This window comes from Hibiscus syriacus, unplaced genomic scaffold (genome assembly GCF_006381635.1).
Source record: "Hibiscus syriacus cultivar Baekdansim isolate YM2019G1 unplaced genomic scaffold, ASM638163v2 tig00112921_pilon, whole genome shotgun sequence".
NCBI lineage: Eukaryota > Viridiplantae > Streptophyta > Magnoliopsida > Malvales > Malvaceae > Hibiscus > Hibiscus syriacus.
Window position 1 is genome coordinate 620,506 of NW_024063419.1, and position 18,100 is coordinate 638,605.

General features: G+C 33.0%; 1 protein-coding gene, 1 long non-coding RNA gene and 1 pseudogene across 2 annotated transcripts; all 3 read left to right on the forward strand.

Moving 5' to 3' along the window:
- The first annotated feature begins 1,833 nt into the window (after nucleotides 1-1,833).
- LOC120184552 (trifunctional UDP-glucose 4,6-dehydratase/UDP-4-keto-6-deoxy-D-glucose 3,5-epimerase/UDP-4-keto-L-rhamnose-reductase RHM1-like) lies at nucleotides 1,834-4,153 on the forward strand. Its single transcript, XM_039188986.1, has 2 exons — nucleotides 1,834-3,458; nucleotides 3,535-4,153. The coding sequence occupies exons 1-2, from the start codon at nucleotides 1,884-1,886 to the stop codon at nucleotides 3,988-3,990; spliced, it is 2,031 nt and encodes a 676-aa protein (XP_039044917.1). The 5' UTR covers nucleotides 1,834-1,883; the 3' UTR covers nucleotides 3,991-4,153.
- Nucleotides 4,154-5,074: 921 nt separating this feature from the next.
- LOC120184501 lies at nucleotides 5,075-11,301 on the forward strand. Its single transcript, XR_005522031.1, has 3 exons — nucleotides 5,075-5,133; nucleotides 8,643-8,686; nucleotides 11,230-11,301. It is a non-coding gene; the product is annotated as an uncharacterized LOC120184501 (long non-coding RNA).
- A 215-nt stretch (nucleotides 11,302-11,516) lies between these two features.
- On the forward strand, nucleotides 11,517-13,986 carry LOC120184500 (annotated as a pseudogene).
- Nucleotides 13,987-18,100: the final 4,114 nt, after the last annotated feature.

The window sequence follows — 18,100 nt, forward strand, 5'->3', positions numbered from 1 at the left end:
GTTGGGTTATGTGAACAGTGAGTGTATCGGTACAATGTAGCAGTGCATCGGTACACTAATTACATTCGATGTTTTTTAGCATCGGTAATATTCATTACTATTCACACAGTATCGGTATTGTTCATTAAAACTACTCAAATTATAAATTAAAACTCTTTACCTTTAAAATATTTCATGTTTAACCGATAGAGATTAGTTCAACTAGTAAGTTGTTTGATATCGATTAAGCAATGCCTCGAGTTCGAGTCATTGTATATGCAGAAAATCTCTGTTGGGAGACTCACCCACTAAAACCAGTTGTCCAACACGGGTCAGTCCGAATTAGTCATTATATATGAAAATAATTACTAAATGAAAATAAAGACATATATACATATGAATGTCCAACAAACTAGTTCAGATTAAAGGATTCATAGTATTAATAAAAAATATATTGTTATTGAAATTATGATTATATTGATGTCATTAATTAATTGAATGTAAACTCAGTTAAAAAAAATCGTTGAAATATCTTTTTACTTACTTAATATTTAAATATTATTATAGTTATTCAAAAAAAAATATTATTATAATAATAATTTTATTTTTTCATACTTTTATATGATCTTTAAATAAGATAACTAAAATATATTTACCTGTGTCAAACTCATTTTTAGTATAACCAATATATGAATATTTTACTACTCAACCTATAACCATTATTTGACAAATTTTCAAGAAAACATTTTTAATATAAAATGTTCTCTCTCACCCCGACGTAGGTGTGACAAAATTTAATATATTTTTAAAATTTCTTCTAATTTTTTAATTAATTTAAAATGAGTACAATGTAGTATCTGTAGTTCAAATAGCCAACTTAAATAAAAAATAAACTCTATTTATCATTAAATTAAACAACATATTTCTATATTATATTAAAAAATGTTTTTTATTTATTCTCTTTAAGATGTAGCATTTAATTGAATGATATAAAGTTTCATTAATGTAATTAATAAATTTAAAAAAGTCTTAGTCTCGAAACAGAAAGCTTAAAGAAATGTAAATTTTTCTGATTGTACGAGAAAGAGACTCTTAAAAATAAGGTACACGAGCAACATATTTACTTCTTGATGTAACTAAAAATATGGGTGTCCCGTCATAATTCAATTTAATTAATTAATTAATTAATTATGATTTAAAGGAAAATAGAAGACCAAAATATTTAAAGTGATCTTCGATCGAGTCAACTGTATCAAATTAAAAAAAAATTGAGTTTTTTGAGTTGATGAGTCTTATTTTATAACTCAAACTTTATTTATTTTTTGAATCAAGTCGAGTTATTCGAGTTTTTGTTTAAACTTAATTATAAATATTTATAATATTATGATATTATTTGATTATAATTTAAATGGTTTTCTATAATCATAGACAATACATATATATTTATTCATATTTTTTCAAACGTGATATACATATATCATATAAAGTTGAAGGATTCGATTCGAACATAAAAGCAAAACCACTAAATATTAAAAATTTCTGAGTTATTAGAATTCTGTTTTAAAATTAAATTTGAATTTTTTTTTAAGTTTATTAAATTATAAGTCAAATCAATTCGAATTAAATTTATTTTAACCATGTCAAGTAAAAAATATCGATTTTTCGAACTAAATAGTTTTGCTATCCTAAAAAAAAAATATCTATCACTAACCATTATTAACTTGACGTGTATGAATCTATGCCGTATGAACCACGTTATGCCCCATACACATACCCAAGAAGCGCATTAATTATAAATAGCTCAGCTTAGCTAACATTCCCTCCTCACCGAGTTGCCTGCATTTCTCTCTTCTCTCACACCATTCTTCCTGTTCCTCTAACTCCACACCTTCCGTACGTTTTAGATGGCTAATAGATACACACCAAAGAGCATCCTCATAACCGGAGCTGCAGGCTTCATTGCGTCCCATGTCTGCAATCGGCTCATCCGTAACTACCCGGACTACAAGATCGTGGTCCTTGACAAGCTTGACTACTGCTCGAGCCTCAAGAACCTGGACCCTTCAAGGTCATGTCCCAACTTTAAGTTCATCAAGGGAGATATTGCAAGTGCTGATCTGGTTCACTTCATCTTGCAAACCGAGTCCATCGATACAATCATGCACTTCGCAGCCCAGACTCATGTTGACAACTCGTTTGGCAACAGTTTTGAGTTCACTAAGAACAACATCTATGGAACACATGTTCTCTTGGAAGCCTGCAAAGTCACTGGCCAAATCAAAAGGTTCATCCATGTAAGCACCGATGAGGTTTACGGCGAGACGGATGAGGACGCTGTGGTGGGAAACCATGAGGCTTCTCAACTGCTACCTACGAACCCGTATTCGGCTACTAAAGCCGGAGCAGAGATGTTGGTGATGGCATATGGGAGGTCATATGGGCTGCCTGTGATAACTACTAGAGGGAACAATGTTTATGGGAGCAATCAATTCCCAGAAAAACTAATTCCCAAGTTTATCCTACTAGCGATGAAAGGGAAGATTCTTCCGATTCACGGGGACGGATCGAATGTGAGGAGTTATCTGTATTGTGAGGATGTAGCAGAGGCGTTTGAAGTCATTCTACATAGAGGTGAAGTTGGCCATGTTTACAACATTGGGACAAAGAAAGAAAGGAGAGTGATTGATGTGGCTACAGATATTTGCAGGCTTTTCAATTTGGACCCTGAGAACCACATTAAGTTTGTGGAGAATCGGCCTTTCAATGACCAAAGATATTTTTTGGATGATCAGAAGCTTAAAAGCTTGGGATGGTATGAAAGGACCACCTGGGAGGAGGGTCTCAGGAAGACTATGGAATGGTATGTTAGCAACCCTGACTGGTGGGGTGATGTCTCTGGCGCATTGCTACCCCATCCAAGGATGCTTATGGTGCCCGGAATCGAAAGGCAGTTCGATGCCCCTGATACCACCAACTTGGATTCGACACCCGTGACGAACAAATTCAGTCAAAGGAAGATGCTGGTCCCATCTACAAAACACAATTTACCATCTCAAAAGCCATCTCTCAAGTTTTTGATTTATGGCAGAACAGGTTGGATAGGTGGACTTCTGGGGAAGCTATGTGAGAAACAAGGCATACTTTACGAGTACGGAAACGGTCGTTTGGAGCAACGTTCTCAGCTTTTAGCTGATATCCAAACTGTTAAGCCAACCCATGTTTTCAATGCAGCCGGAGTGACCGGTAGACCAAATGTGGATTGGTGTGAAACTCATAAGCCCGAGACGATAAGAACCAACGTTGTCGGTACATTAACCTTGGCAGATGTTTGCAGGGAACACGGACTCCTAATGATCAATTACGCTACTGGTTGTATCTTCGAATACGATGCTACTCATCCTCTAGGAACCAGAGTCGGTTTCAAGGAGGAAGATAAGCCCAATTTCACTGGTTCTTTCTATTCCAAAACCAAAGCCATGGTATGCTAACTTAATCCAACACCCTTCGAGGATCCATTGATGCTTTTTTTCAAATTTGTCTATTGTTTTATACCAGGTAGAAGAGCTTCTGAGGGAATTCGTCAACGTATGCACCCTTAGAGTCCGGATGCCTATATCATCAGATCTCAGCAACCCAAGGAACTTCATCACAAAGATTACAAGATACAACAAGGTGGTTGACATTCCCAATAGCATGACCATATTAGACGAGCTTCTACCTGTTTCGATCGAGATGGCGAAAAGGAACTTGAAGGGGATATGGAACTTCACAAACCCTGGTGTTGTGAGTCACAATGAGATTCTGCAAATGTACAAGGACTACATTGACCCAAACTTCAACTGGGTTAACTTCACCTTGGAAGAACAAGCCAAGGTCATAGTTGCACCAAGGAGCAACAATGAACTGGATGCATCTAAGCTCAAGGAGGAATTCCCGGAGTTACTTTCTATCAAAGATTCACTCATCAAATATGTCTTTGAACCTAATATGAAAACTTCTGCTTTAAAGTAAGCACCATAAGTCTTTGAAGCCACCTCTGCTGCATTATCATGGGTAACATGATCCTCAATTACTTCATTTTTTTTTACTTTCATTCATCATGCAAGTGCTTTTGTTTGTTATCATAATAATTTGGCCATTGTGGCCCATTCAATAAAGTTCATTTTCACTTTTATTCCTACTCTATTGTTGTACTCATAGGCCATAGCTATTCAAATCACTGTGCTCCCACATGTTCAGGATTTATTATTGTACCGTCCTTGAAAACCCAATGATCATCTCCACCTAGATTTGAGGATTTAAATATAAAAATATAATTATTTTTTATATAATTATAAAAAGTTTAGTTCTTTAAACATGTTTAGTAATTTTCTCTAATTGTTCTAGCATTTAAACTTTGTTAAATTATTTTATCTCTGATATCTAATATATTTGGGGGGGAAAATCTTCCATGCACTCTGTATATAAATGTTATAAAACTAAATACACATTAATCATTGGTTACCCATATATGAATTGTTATTAATGAAAAAAACATTAACCAACAAATGATATAAAGAAGTGAATGTTCTCCTTAGGTTTACTAACCATAAAGTGGGTGAAGGCACTATTTTTCATTATTTATTAAAAACATTAAAACTATTACTTAAAAATATTAGTAAAATATCAAAATATAATTTTAATTAAAAAATTAACGTATCAAACGAGATATTATTAATTAATTTTAATATTATATCATTCTAATTAATGATAATAATAATGCAGTATTTATTATGTAATAAATAAAAAATAATTTTTTGTAAATTTTATATTGTATCGTCTAAAAATATTTTAAAATAATAATTTTAGACTCAATTGATTTATTAAATAAGATATTAGTTCGTTAATTTTAATATACCACGTTATTCTATTTATAATCTTAATATTTTAATAATTATTTTGAAACTTTATTTTTTGTTTCGTTTTGGTACATAAATTTATTTATTTTTTTCTAAATATATACTTAACGTTTAGTTTGGTTTTATTTTGATACATCGTCATTAAAATGTCACATCAACATATCTTTAAGTTTTTAATTGTGTGATACCAAAATTCATTATAGTTGCTTCTTGGTTCTTGAATCCGCTTCTTCGTCTTCTTGTTCTTCTCCCATCGGTAATTTCATATTTGCTCCATCCAATTCGTTTTAACTGAATCTTACTCTTTTCTTAGATATCCATGCTTTAATGGTGTTGTACCTTTGCTTAGCGTCTGTCGGTTGTACAGCTGTCGTAACTATTTTTCGGCAGGGACAATCGTTTGTTTGTTTTAAAAAACAGTTGCGACTTTTAATTTTGAAAATGGGTGATTTTGGATTAAATTGGATTAAATCGAAAAGAGTTGCCATTAACCTTTGATTTAGGTAGGTCGAATACCTAAAAGCGTCTTTTAAAAACAATTTTTATGAAAAATCAGTTTTTAAGACAAAAGCTGGTCTGCGTTTACCAAAGATTCGATTAAAACGGGTTCGGGAGTCGGTTACGCGCGGGGAAGGATTAACACCCCCACAGCGCCCAAAATTAGTACTGTGTCACTTACACGTTGTCGTAATTGGTGGAAATCCTGAATTGAATATAAAATTAAAACATGATCCTTTTTTTTAGAAAAAAATATCGAAGATATTATTTTGCAAGAATGATTCTCGAAAATACATTCTTTGTCAGTCAAAGTGTGTTTTTATGAATTCTCCATTTGAAAGATCATTATCATATTTTTATCGAATTATATATTTAATACATAAAAAACATCATGAACATATTAAAATATTTAATAAACTATCATACACATGCAACATGTATAGATTTGCATTTAAAATGAGAAATAATAAAATAGTCATATATAAAAATGTATAAAACATATTATACAACTAACTAATTAAAAATTATCATCTGCACGCATATATAGGTATATAAACTACAAAATGAACATATAAATGAGACAAACATTCATATCAAACAAATTACACTAAAAGTCAAGCAAATTGATGTTTAAATTAAAGAAATAATAAATTATAATAAGGAAAACAAATATCACCCTCCAGACAAACATAAACCACTTTATACAAATTCACAGCTACAAAATAGATGATAATTTTCCCACTATCCCGAGAAAGTAACAAAATAGTCAAACAAATTGTTTAAATAAATAATAAATTATCATGAAATGTTTGCAAACATGGAAACACACATCTAGGAAAATTAGATTAAGTCGAAACATGAACACAAATATAAAATATGATATATATACCATACCAAATTACGTGCATCATGCGACATATACAAGTATATATTTACAAATTACATAACACATACATAGTAAAAATCTAATATGATGACTTGAATGAACAAACGACAAACATGACAAGCCAAAGTATGAAAACTTAACTATAAACGCAAGAACAAAAATATAATAGCCTTAAAATTGTAGATTCTAATAAACAAAAGTCAGATTAAATCATACATGCATAAAGGCTAAATAAAATTAGTGCATAAAGTGTAAGGTGCAAATAAATAAATACAGAAAGTTTAGGGATTAAACTAAACGAACATAATATTAAATAAACAAAAAAGGTAATGACTAAATAAAATAAAATAAAACCCCAAGAATGAAATCTACGAACAAAGCTGTAAATAAAACATGCATTCAGGACTTAATCTAAGTAAACTAAAAATTTACAAGCAAAATCAACAAATATTAAAAGGTACCAAATCAAAAGAATGACTAAAATGGAAATACCAGAAAACTATGAAGGATCATGGAGAGCATTTGCTCCTTTAGCCTTTGAAATGGATTCCACTGTGATTGATCTCCAGACTCCAAGTCACTTAAGGAATATATATATATATTTAACATATTTCATTTTCCAATTTCAAATTGAAATTAACGCAAAATATAGTTCTTCACAGGTTCATCCCAAACCCAGAAAACGATGGTCTCCATCGTTCATCAACCACGTCTCCGTCGTGGGTTGACTCCGACAATCACTCGCCGTCGTCAGAGAAGGGGAGACCAATATCAACCGAAAGATCTCCATTCCGAGAATAGATCCAGACCCCGATGGGTCTAAAACGCCTCCAAACGCTGCAGATAGTGATACTTGGAACTCCGATTACTCAAATAAGCTAGGCAAAATTCTAATTCCTATTTTATTTACTGGTTATATTTCATTTCCATATACACACAAAACACTGAAAAATAAAGATGAGAAATACCAAAAAAATGGTGTGTTTTGTATAGTTTCTTGAATTACAAAAAAAATGAAAATAGGAATCAACTACCATGTTTACACTGTCTTTCTTCTTTTCCCCGTGTAAAGAAAACCGAGCCCCTCTTTTTCTTTCCTCCTCCACTCTAATAATCAATTCCCCGTCTTTTCTTTTCTTTATGACCAAGACCCTCCTGATTTTATTGTTGAAATCTTAATCGAATCTCCTTGGATGAATCTACATTTTCTTTGTTTTTGGTATGATGTTGATGGATTAGGTGAAATCATTAATTTGACTTGACTTTGGTGCATGTGACTTGATGAATTCGATTGAAATGGCCCGAGCTGTTGGTGAGTATAAGATCTTGTCGTTGACACAGAAGTTAATTAGAGTTGACGGTAGCTTTAGCTGATGGCTTTTAGGGTTTCATAACCCTAATTCAACTGGGTCGAGTTTATTGTTCGGATTCAAATTTGGGTCTTGGGTGTTATTATCTGTTGGGCTCATGATGCTTATAATCTGGGCTAAAGTTGGGCTTCAGGTTAACTGTTGTAACTAGGTCTGCAAATGTAATAATAATAATATTAATAATAGTAATAGTAATAGTAATAATAATATTATTATTATTATTATAAACTCGTACAAAAACGGATGTCTACAAAAGTATATGTATTTTTTTGGGATAAAGTACATAACTGGTCAGCTATTATAAATATAAATATTGTTTTGTTAAGTTACTCTATTATTAAAAGTTAAAAATTATCCATCGATTATAAATGGATACTTTGTTAAATTTTTAACTATTAAAAATTATAAAATAATCATCCGACTATTTTTGTGTATCAAATATGTTCTTTTCCATTAAAAAATTAATATTTTCCTAAGTTGGACGTTAACCTATTAATTGTAATATGAAAAAATATAATCTAAAAATCTTAAACGATTATACAATTCAAACAACTATAGGGTCAAATTTTATTATATCTCAATCATTAGGTTAATGTCCAGCTCAAACGACCGTCAAATTTTAAAGAAAATGATGAGTTTGGAATATACAAATAGTCGAGTGATGATTTTATAATTTTTAATAGTTCAGAGAGTCAACAAAATAATATCTTATGGTCGGAAAATTATTTTATATTTTTTAATAATAAAGGGACTAAAAAAGTAATAACTTATAGTTGATGGACCATTTATATTCTTTGCCCATTATTTAGTGTTGATTATTCTCTGGGCTGCTCACACATACATTTTTCGCTCTTAGACTTTTAACCTATTTTTTCTCTTTTTCTTCTAATTACAAAAAGGTTAGTTTAAAGTTGAAAATGTTTAAAATAATTTTAATTTTTTTTATTCGTGTTTCATTAATTATTTTTTTTTTAAAAAGTAATGAATTATTGATTTGAAAGGGATTCGCAGAATGTAAAGGATGGAGGCTTTTTAACAGAGGCTACATATCTCAAGTAAAAAATTATTGTTATTTTTTTAATATTTCAAATTCGAATATCATTAATATTAAGGATATAAAATTTAATATTAAATTATTAAAAATTATATTTTAAATATATATTATTTTATACTTATTAACCGCTCACAGCTTAATAAATAAATAAAAAAGACATAATCCGAATGGCTCAGGTTAGGCTGTACTGAACAACTTGCACTACTAGAGCGTGTTCAATGACTGTAGGGGTAGTATTGGAACTGAGCGGCCTTTTTGTTTTCTAGCATTTGGACTCACCTACGTCGTCGTTGTCTATGATAGGATGAAAAATTATTTGTTGAGGTAAAGTATTTTTTACAATATTTTTGGAATATGGTTAGATTATTTGACATTTTTGGGAAGATGACTGGATCATTCAATGTCTTCTGTATTATTATTCTATTAGGTTTAGCATTCAAACTATATGCAGTATGAGGAAGATTCTCGCGTTTTCCCAAAGACGTCAGCCACCAAGTGATCTTCTCTCATCTATTGTTCATTTTACTCTAATTGAGAAAATAATTTTTCAACACCCATATGAATTATTTTTTTCTCTATCACGTTATCCCATTAAATTTGCCAAAATTGGATAAAAGATGAGATTTTTTTTCCATAAACAATTTTAAACTATTTCTGTTAATCTTTAATTATTTGTTTGAATATTAAACATGAACCAAGCGACCTTCTTGATAAATGAATTATTATTATTTCTTAAGGTTTCGGGTTTGAGCATCAAGAATGTCAGGGGTGTGAGCGTTCAATGTCAAATACTTAAGAGTTATATTTGAACATATACTACTTTATATCTAACGTAAATTAATCAAAGAAAAGAATATTAAAGTTTAATTTATAATTATTTTTAGTTTTTTTTTTTTTTTTGCATTTTGGAAAAATTTAGATTAATGGAAACATGTTAGGTGGTAGGTGACAAAAATAAAATCAAAATTCAAATGTTACGTGGCTCAAGTCGATCAGTACAAATTATGCTAAGGTGCAAAATGGAAAAATGAATATACTCTAGGGGGCCAAAATGAGATTAAAAAATGTTTAGGATTTAAATGGGAACACGTAAACTTGAGAGGTTAATTTATGAATTAAACCAAAATATTAAATAAAAATACATGACAATAGATTAAACTTCTTTGTTAAAAAAACTGTCAGTATATAAAAAAATCTTAATATATATATATATATATATATTATATTTCTAAAATAGAAAATACCACGGTTTGATATATTTTATGTTAAGTAGTCTTATATTTTAGATTTTTTTCTGTGTTTTTTTTATATTAATAATGTATTTTCTTCTAAAATTTATAAGATTGTTTTCCTCTAAAATTTTACAAGTTTATCTCACTCTTAACATAAATTATTGTGTCCGTTCTTGCTAAACACTACCTCCTCAAAGACGGGAAAAAATGCGAATCAAAATCAATTCTAACTACTTGAATTTAATTTATTTATATAAAATAAAATTAAATTGCCTAGTGGCTACTTATATTGTAAAAATTAGGAGAAAAAATAAATGTCGGAAGTGATTGGAAAAGTATTCAACTTGCAAGCGTATACATTTATGAAAATTAAGTTTTCGTCTAACATTACGTATAAAAAGTGTTTTTAGGTTTAAAAAATTCCGGAATAGGTGGCGGATCTATTTTTTATTTGGAAGGACACGTGTCTATCTTAAAATCTTATTTTTTTAATTATTTATTCATTTTATTGATTTTGTTTATATTTTTAATATATATATGTTTTCACTCTAAAAAATATTTCTAGATTCTTCACTATTTAGAATCATAAATAATACTGAATAAATAATTTTTGAAGAAAAAAATGAGTTTGAGTACTTTCCAAATCCAAACGTAAAAATTAAAAAAAATAGTTTTAGATTTATAAAATACTTTTGATGTCACATTTTTAGATAAAAAATATTTAAATTTTATATATTTTTGCCAAACACATATAATCAACATATTTATTTATTAATTAATAAATATATTTTAAAATTTTTATTATATTTTAAGTTGATATATTTCATATATTATAATATTAAAAAAATAAATATCACTTAAATATATATTTTTGACGTATATTATATTTAAAATGATTATTTATCTTATCAAAAAAGCATATTTTAACCAAAATATTATACACTTGAACTAAAATTTCGAAATACCTTTTCACAACACTTTTCGCAATGCTAAATTAGCCGTAATTCAATAAAAATACGAAAACTTCTGACATAACTCTATTATACTAAATATAATATGAAAAGGTATTTAATATACAATACAAAATAATATATAATGTGAAAATAATATCAATACGACACAAAGATGTGATCTCTATGACGCGCTCACATTCATGCAAGAGTGTCTATTATCATGCCGTACCATACCGGTTTCTTAATCTTTCTAAAACTTTCTGTGGCTGTGTCACGTACTGTAGTTTGTGTTATTGTTTTGTGCTTCCTAGCTTGTAAACAATCATATCCGATGTTTTTGCTATGCATGTACCATAAAGAAACTCAGAGAAGAACTGACAAGGGCACTAATGGAAGTGAAAGATGGCAACATTGTTGAGGGTGGAACAGAGCATAGTATAAATAGCGGTTGTGGCATCTGTCGCGGTTGCGGATGCTGTGGACGTTACGTAACGTGTTGCAGCTGTCGCGAGCGTGATTTTTTAACATGTTGCGGCTGTCGCAGGCAGTTGCGTTACGTTAATATTACGTCGCGATGACCTTCAAAACCGTTACGATGCAGCCGTTACACTGCGTTGCGGCCACAATTTAATACCATGGAACAGAGGGTTCAATTGAGACATTCAATGACCTTATGAAGGAGATGACGTCGAAGCAGCAAGATATAAAGGCCTTTGCTTTCAAGACTAAGGCCATGGTATTTTGCTCTTGCTCTTTTTATTCTCGTCTTTATATACCTGCATGTCCATTAGTAAAAAAATTAACTTAGGACTGTTTTTCCTCTTGATGTTCATAGGTTTCTCTGGACAAAGGGTGTTTGCATTCCATTTTGCATGTCTATTGCAATGTATTTCGTAGTTTTCAGAGGATTATGTTTATATCTTTGTTTCTAGCTTTTTACTTTTTATTGTCAATCACTAATTTGTACAGAGGTTTTCTGTGTTTCTCTGGACAAAGGCCTTCGATATCTCTCCCGTCTGCCTTCATGTTTTGATCACTGAGAACATTAAGACCATTGTCCTTCTCCCTCATGCAACTCCTCTTCCACACTGTCCACTGAACGGTATGTATAATCCACTCTGCATTATCCTCTACATTACTGAGAGTTCCAAATAAGACAACCCTGACTCAGGCCATTGGTATCAATTGGCCTTTAAGTGGTTTCCAACTTGCACATGAGCTGCGGTCTTATCTCCTTTTCACAGGTTTCGCTGCACAAACTAACTATATAGGACTATATTATGGTAAAGGAACATAGTCAGGGTTCTTGCTAGATGAAATAATCTCAAAGAACCCATTTCTGATGTGCTTTGAAGAATTTTTTCTATTTAATTAAATTAGTGCTTTGACAAATAGTTTTGACAGCAATTTTGCCTTTCATTCTTCTGAATCCCAATGAAGATGCCCAAGTGTTGTGCTAATTTTGTTGCTTGTGATAAACATTTGTTTTATCTTACGTATATTGCTTTTTGATTTGATTTTACTCCCCAAATCAGCTTTGCAGTTTGTATTTGCTTGTAGGTTCTTATGCATGCATATGGCATGAGTGCTTATTATTATGATTTATGAAGGGTGGTATTAGGAAATTCTGTGTATACATAATGTATTTTGTTATTTGTTCAGTATGTAACTTACAAAATACTTAAACACTTCAAAATTCCTTTAATAAATTGAAGTACTTCCATTTTTTTTATTCCCAGCTTTTAGATATGGAGGAGAAGGTCCAGTCAGCAAAGAAGCGTGAGTTAATATACTGATATTTAGCTTCAAGGGGTGTCCCAAAGAGCCTACATTGTCTCTGCCTGAAATTGGCAGAAGAGTATGCTGTAAATGCAATGGCACGCTCTCGTTTACCTCCTCCCGAACATGTTTCTCGCCTTGCCGACACATCCTTTCACCATATTGTGCTTCTGACTGACAATGTCCTGGCTGCTTCTGTTGTGATATCCTCTAAGGTTGAAATAGCTTTAAATCCTGAAAAATTGGTGTTTCAAATAGTAACAAACAAGAAAACTTACACCCCAATGCATGCCTGGTTTGAAATAAATTCGCTGAAGTCAGCGGTAGTGGAAGTTAAGGGATTACATCAATATGATTGGTCTCAGAAAGTGAATGTTGGAGTTAAGCAGATGTTGGAAATACATCACTTGATTTGCAGTCATTACTACAATAATCTGAAAGAAGAAGACTTTGAACATGAGGGAGAGCATCGAAAAGTTTTCGAGGCTTTAAACCCCGGCTGCCAGTCCCTTATGAATCATCTTCGGATTTATATCCCTGAAGTAATTACTCTCAAATTCTGCATTGAATTTTCTGACAAGTGATTTGTTCTGAACCTTAAAATTCGGTTGCCATTTATATGTTCTAACTTTCATGGTTTCAACAGCTGTTTCCGGAACTCAACAAGATAGTATTCTTGGATGATGATGATGTTGTAGTACAACATGAAATTTCATCTTTGTGGACATTGGATCTCAATGGGAAAGCCATTGGTGCCGTTGTCGACTCATGGTGTGGGGACAGCTGCTGTCCAGGAAGAAAATACAAGGACTACTTGAATTTTTCGCACCGGATAATTTCATCCAACCTCGACCAAGATCGTTGTGCATGGCTTCCCGGTATGAATGCCTTTGATCTTGAAGCTTGGAGGAGGAGCAACATCACATCTTCTTATCATAAATGGTTGAAACTTGCAAGTAAATTGTCTGCTTCTGATTCATCTATCTGGTGATAAATGTAGTGTTTCTTTCCATTTAATTACTTGAACTCGATATCATCTGTGTTTTGCACAGAGCCTCAATTCAGGGTTCACTCTATGGCAACCGGGAGTGCTTCCACCAAACTTACTTGCTTTCGAGGGACATGTGCATCCTATTGATCCGTTATGGCAAGTGGCTGGATTAGGCTATCTTTCCTCATCCGCTCAAGGACAGATATTTGAGGCTGCTGCTGTTTTGCATTTCACTGGTCCTGCCAAGGCATGGCTCGAGATCAGCTCTCCTGAACTACGAAGCCTATGGAGCAGACACGTAAATGTCTCAAACAGCTTTATCCGCAAATGTAAGGTTTTGCATTAGGGTTTGAGGACAAAGTTCTATGTGACTTTTACACTCATTTCATATTGGGAACCATGAAAACCGGCAGTAACACAAGATGGAAGCAAGCAGAGGGAAGACGGTTTTGCCTTCAGTTTCTGCATATAGTAGGAAATTGGTGACTTTCATATCGATAATAGAAAATAGAAGGTACCTCATGATGTATGTATGATATAGTACATATCTTCAGGCTTCAAGATATATAATTAATAAATTGATGATTATAACAATATGTGGATCGAACAACTCTCGTTGTAATTTGATAAAAGAGTGGATCCATGTGAATGTCGGCAAGTTCAGTGGTAGGTTTTGTTAGTAGTATGTCTTAATTGCATTTGATGTAATAAGAATTGTTGAAATTTGAAAGTCAAGAATGGGGCTGAATGGGTAAAAAAGGGAGGCAGGGGCATCGAATTCGATGCCCAATTTGGATGAAAATGATAATTGGGATTTTTGCACTTTAGTCCCTGAATTTTAAGATATTTTTAAAGATTAGTCCTTAAGCTTCAACTATAAATATCCTAACTCATTTAGTTTCAAAATCATCCCAAATCATTTCTTTCTCCCAATATTAAATAGTTTAGAGAGTTTTCTTGTGAGTTATAAGTGTTTTGTAAACACCTGTAATTTTTCTCTCTTTAGTAAAAGATCTGCGGCAGTTCGGAGACGTAGGCATAATTGGCTGAACTCCGTTATCAATTTCAGATAGAGAAAATAACCTCAGTGACCAAAAATCCCATATAATATACGATTTTAACCAACTTTTTCCGGATTTGCCAAAATGACCAACAAAATCGCAATGCGATCGCTAATTCGCAACGCGATCTCCATTATCGCAAATTCGCGTTGCATTTCGCGTTGCGATAGTTGGAAATCGCGTTGCGATGGTATACAATGTCGTTGCGATTTTCCAAATTCGTAATGCGAATAAGTAAATCGCAACGCGAATTGGGAAAATCGCAATGCGATACTGACTATCGCAATGCGATAATACAAAATCGCAACGAGATACTGACTTTCGCAACGCGATTCTGACTTTCGCAACGCGATTTACATAGCGCCATTCGTATTAACGCGTATTTTTTTTTTCAAATTCCAAACACTAATTTTTTCTTAATAAATCGGAAACTGAACCGTCCACAGTAATCGCAACTCATAACCTTAAACCCAAAAACACAACACTCAGTCCCATCTCCATCTCTCACTCTCTACGGCGAAATCCGTCCCCATCTCCGAAGATTTCCGTCCCCATCGCCGGCGAAATCCCTCACAACCATTCACAGTCAAAAATCCCTCACAATCATTCAGAAATGGAAAATCAACCTCCGAGGGTTAGTTTTTTTATTTTTATTTTGAAAATTTTGCATTATTTTAGGTTTTCATATTGAGATTGATGATAAGTTTACTGGTAATTTCAATAATAGATTAACCATTTCACTTAGATTTCTTATTAAATTCATTCGATTGCTGCCAATACTGCTAAACTGTTTAGCCTGTGAAGTTAGTATTTGTCTTTGCTTTGTCTTTTGGTTGAAGTAATGCAGAAGAAGAATAGTTTCGAGAATGAAAATCGCAACGCGGAAATAACTATCGCAACGAGATAATCGCAACGCGAAATAAAAAACGCAACGCGAAACAAAAATCGCATTGCGATTTTTATTTCGCGTTGCGATTTTCATTTCGCGTTGCGATTTTTATTTCGCGGTTGCGATTTTCATTTCGCGTTGCGATTGTCTGGTCGCGATAGTCATTTCGCGTTGCGATAGTCATTTCCGCGTTGCGATTCTCATTATCTCGTTGCGATTTTCATTTCAACCAAAAGACAAAAACAGTGTTGCAAATTTTAGTTTCAAGAATAAACTACTATTTATGTTTATTGTTTTGTTTTTGGTATATCTTGACAGTGTAATTTTTGGTATATCTAACTTGGTATGTTTATTGTTTTTTTGTAGAAATTTTTTTCGGCTTCATTGACATTAAGGAATAAAGTTAGCCTAGCCACTACAATTGCTTCGAAGCTTTCACCTGCACAAAGAAAATTGTTTGAAGAAACCTGCTTCGGGCCATGGCTGAGAGTACATAATCCGGGTGGAGATGCTAGTTTGACCCATTTGTGGCTTCAGACCATGACCGTTACGATTTTCATTTCGCATTGCGATTCCCTCGTTGCGATTTTCATTTCGCATTGCGAAATTAGCGTTGCGATTTTCATTTCGCATTGCGATTCTCTCGTTGCGATTTTCATTTCGCATTGCGATAGTAATTTCAGCGTTGCGATAGACATTAAGATGATTTCCTATTAAGTGATAACAACTGGAACAGATCATAGAAATTTTCAAACTCAAGTTACTAATACATGCCTAACTGAAAATGTTAAAAGTTCACACATAAAATTTACATAATACAATGTTTGCATTTAAAAATCACCTAAGTTAACAGTCCCAAAAGGTGAAGCCAGTTGTGATTGGGATTTTAAAGATGATTGCGATTTTGATTGCCTTTTTCTTGACACCATATGAGCTTTGGATTTTGATGATGATCCATATTTTGGTAAAGGAAAAGATGATTGTGATGGCACTGGTGATCCACATGTCAACCTTGTATGACCACTTTCCTTGCACCGACTACATGTCGATCTCTTCTTCTCTTCACCCTTAGACGGTATACGATCGTGACTTTTTGGTCGGCCAGGTAGCCTTCTGTCCATGGTTGGTGGCAAAACTGTTTGTAAGTCATCTGGTATGTCCCACTCATAAGGATGTGAAATAGGGTAGACAATCTCGGCATAAGTCTATCGATATACTTCTGTAGTGTAGCAATCCATAGCGTATGTGCTTGAATCATCTTGGTTTAGATGAAGAGCAACTTTTATAACATGGCCACACGGATAACCAGATGTTTGCCATTTCATACAACTACACGTCCTTGCATTTAGATCGACAAGCCCATTTAAGTTATTATCCAGTACTTCAAACAAAGTGTTTGAACATGGTTCAACTCTCCATGACGTTGACTTCACAACACGTTTCGTTATCTTTTTTTCAGTCCATGGTGTAACACGATGTTCCAATGTTCCTGTAAATTTAAATAAATAATACTTAGTAAAATATATGATAAGTTACGAATTCAAAGAAATAATACCTGCATGGTTCTTTTCTTGTAGTACCACTGTTGAATAGAGGCTCGAAAAAACTCCATTAACATAGTAATGGGTAATTTCCGGGAATGACGACTTAGAGCGTTAATTGATTCTGCACTATTAGACGTCAGAATGGTGCTATGTAAATCGCGTTGCGAAAGTCAGAATCGCGTTGCGAAAGTCAGTATCTCGTTGCGATTTTGTATTATCGCATTGCGATAGTAAGTATCGCATTGCGATAGTCAGTATCGCATTGCGATTTTCCCAATTCGCGTTGCGATTTACTTATTCGCATTGCGAATTAAGAAAATCGCAACGACATTGTATACCATCGCAACACGATTTCCAACTATCGCAACGCGAAATGCAACGCAAATTTGCGATAATGGAGATCGCGTTGCGAATTAGCGATCACATTGCGATTTTGTTGGTCATTTTGGCAAATCCGGAAAAAGTTGGTTAAAATCGTATATTATATGGGATTTTTGGTCACTGAGGTTATTTTCTCTTTCGGATATTATTTTTCCGCTTTTATTTCGTATTCTCACTAATCTGGTTTTGGGAAATTACTCGTTTATTTCCCAACAACTGGCGTAAGAGCTTTTGGTGGTGAATTTGTTGGTTTTTTCTGTGAGGTACTATTCATATGAATAGTAAATTTCGTGAATAGTAAAATTTGGTAGGCGATACGAGTTTTTCGACGGAGGTGTTCTAATACACGGTGGTTCGCAGAAATTGTCAGAAACGATCCAAACGAAGCCAGATTCGAGTGAGAGGAATGGATGTAGACGAAGGGAATGTGAAAATTGAGAAGTTCGATAGTGCGGACTTTGGCTTTTGGAAGATGCAGATTGAAGATTTTTTGTACCAGAAAAATCTATATCAACCTCTCTCAGGAAAGCAACCAGAGGGCATGAAGAATGAAGATTGGGCTATTCTCGACAGACAAGCCCTCGG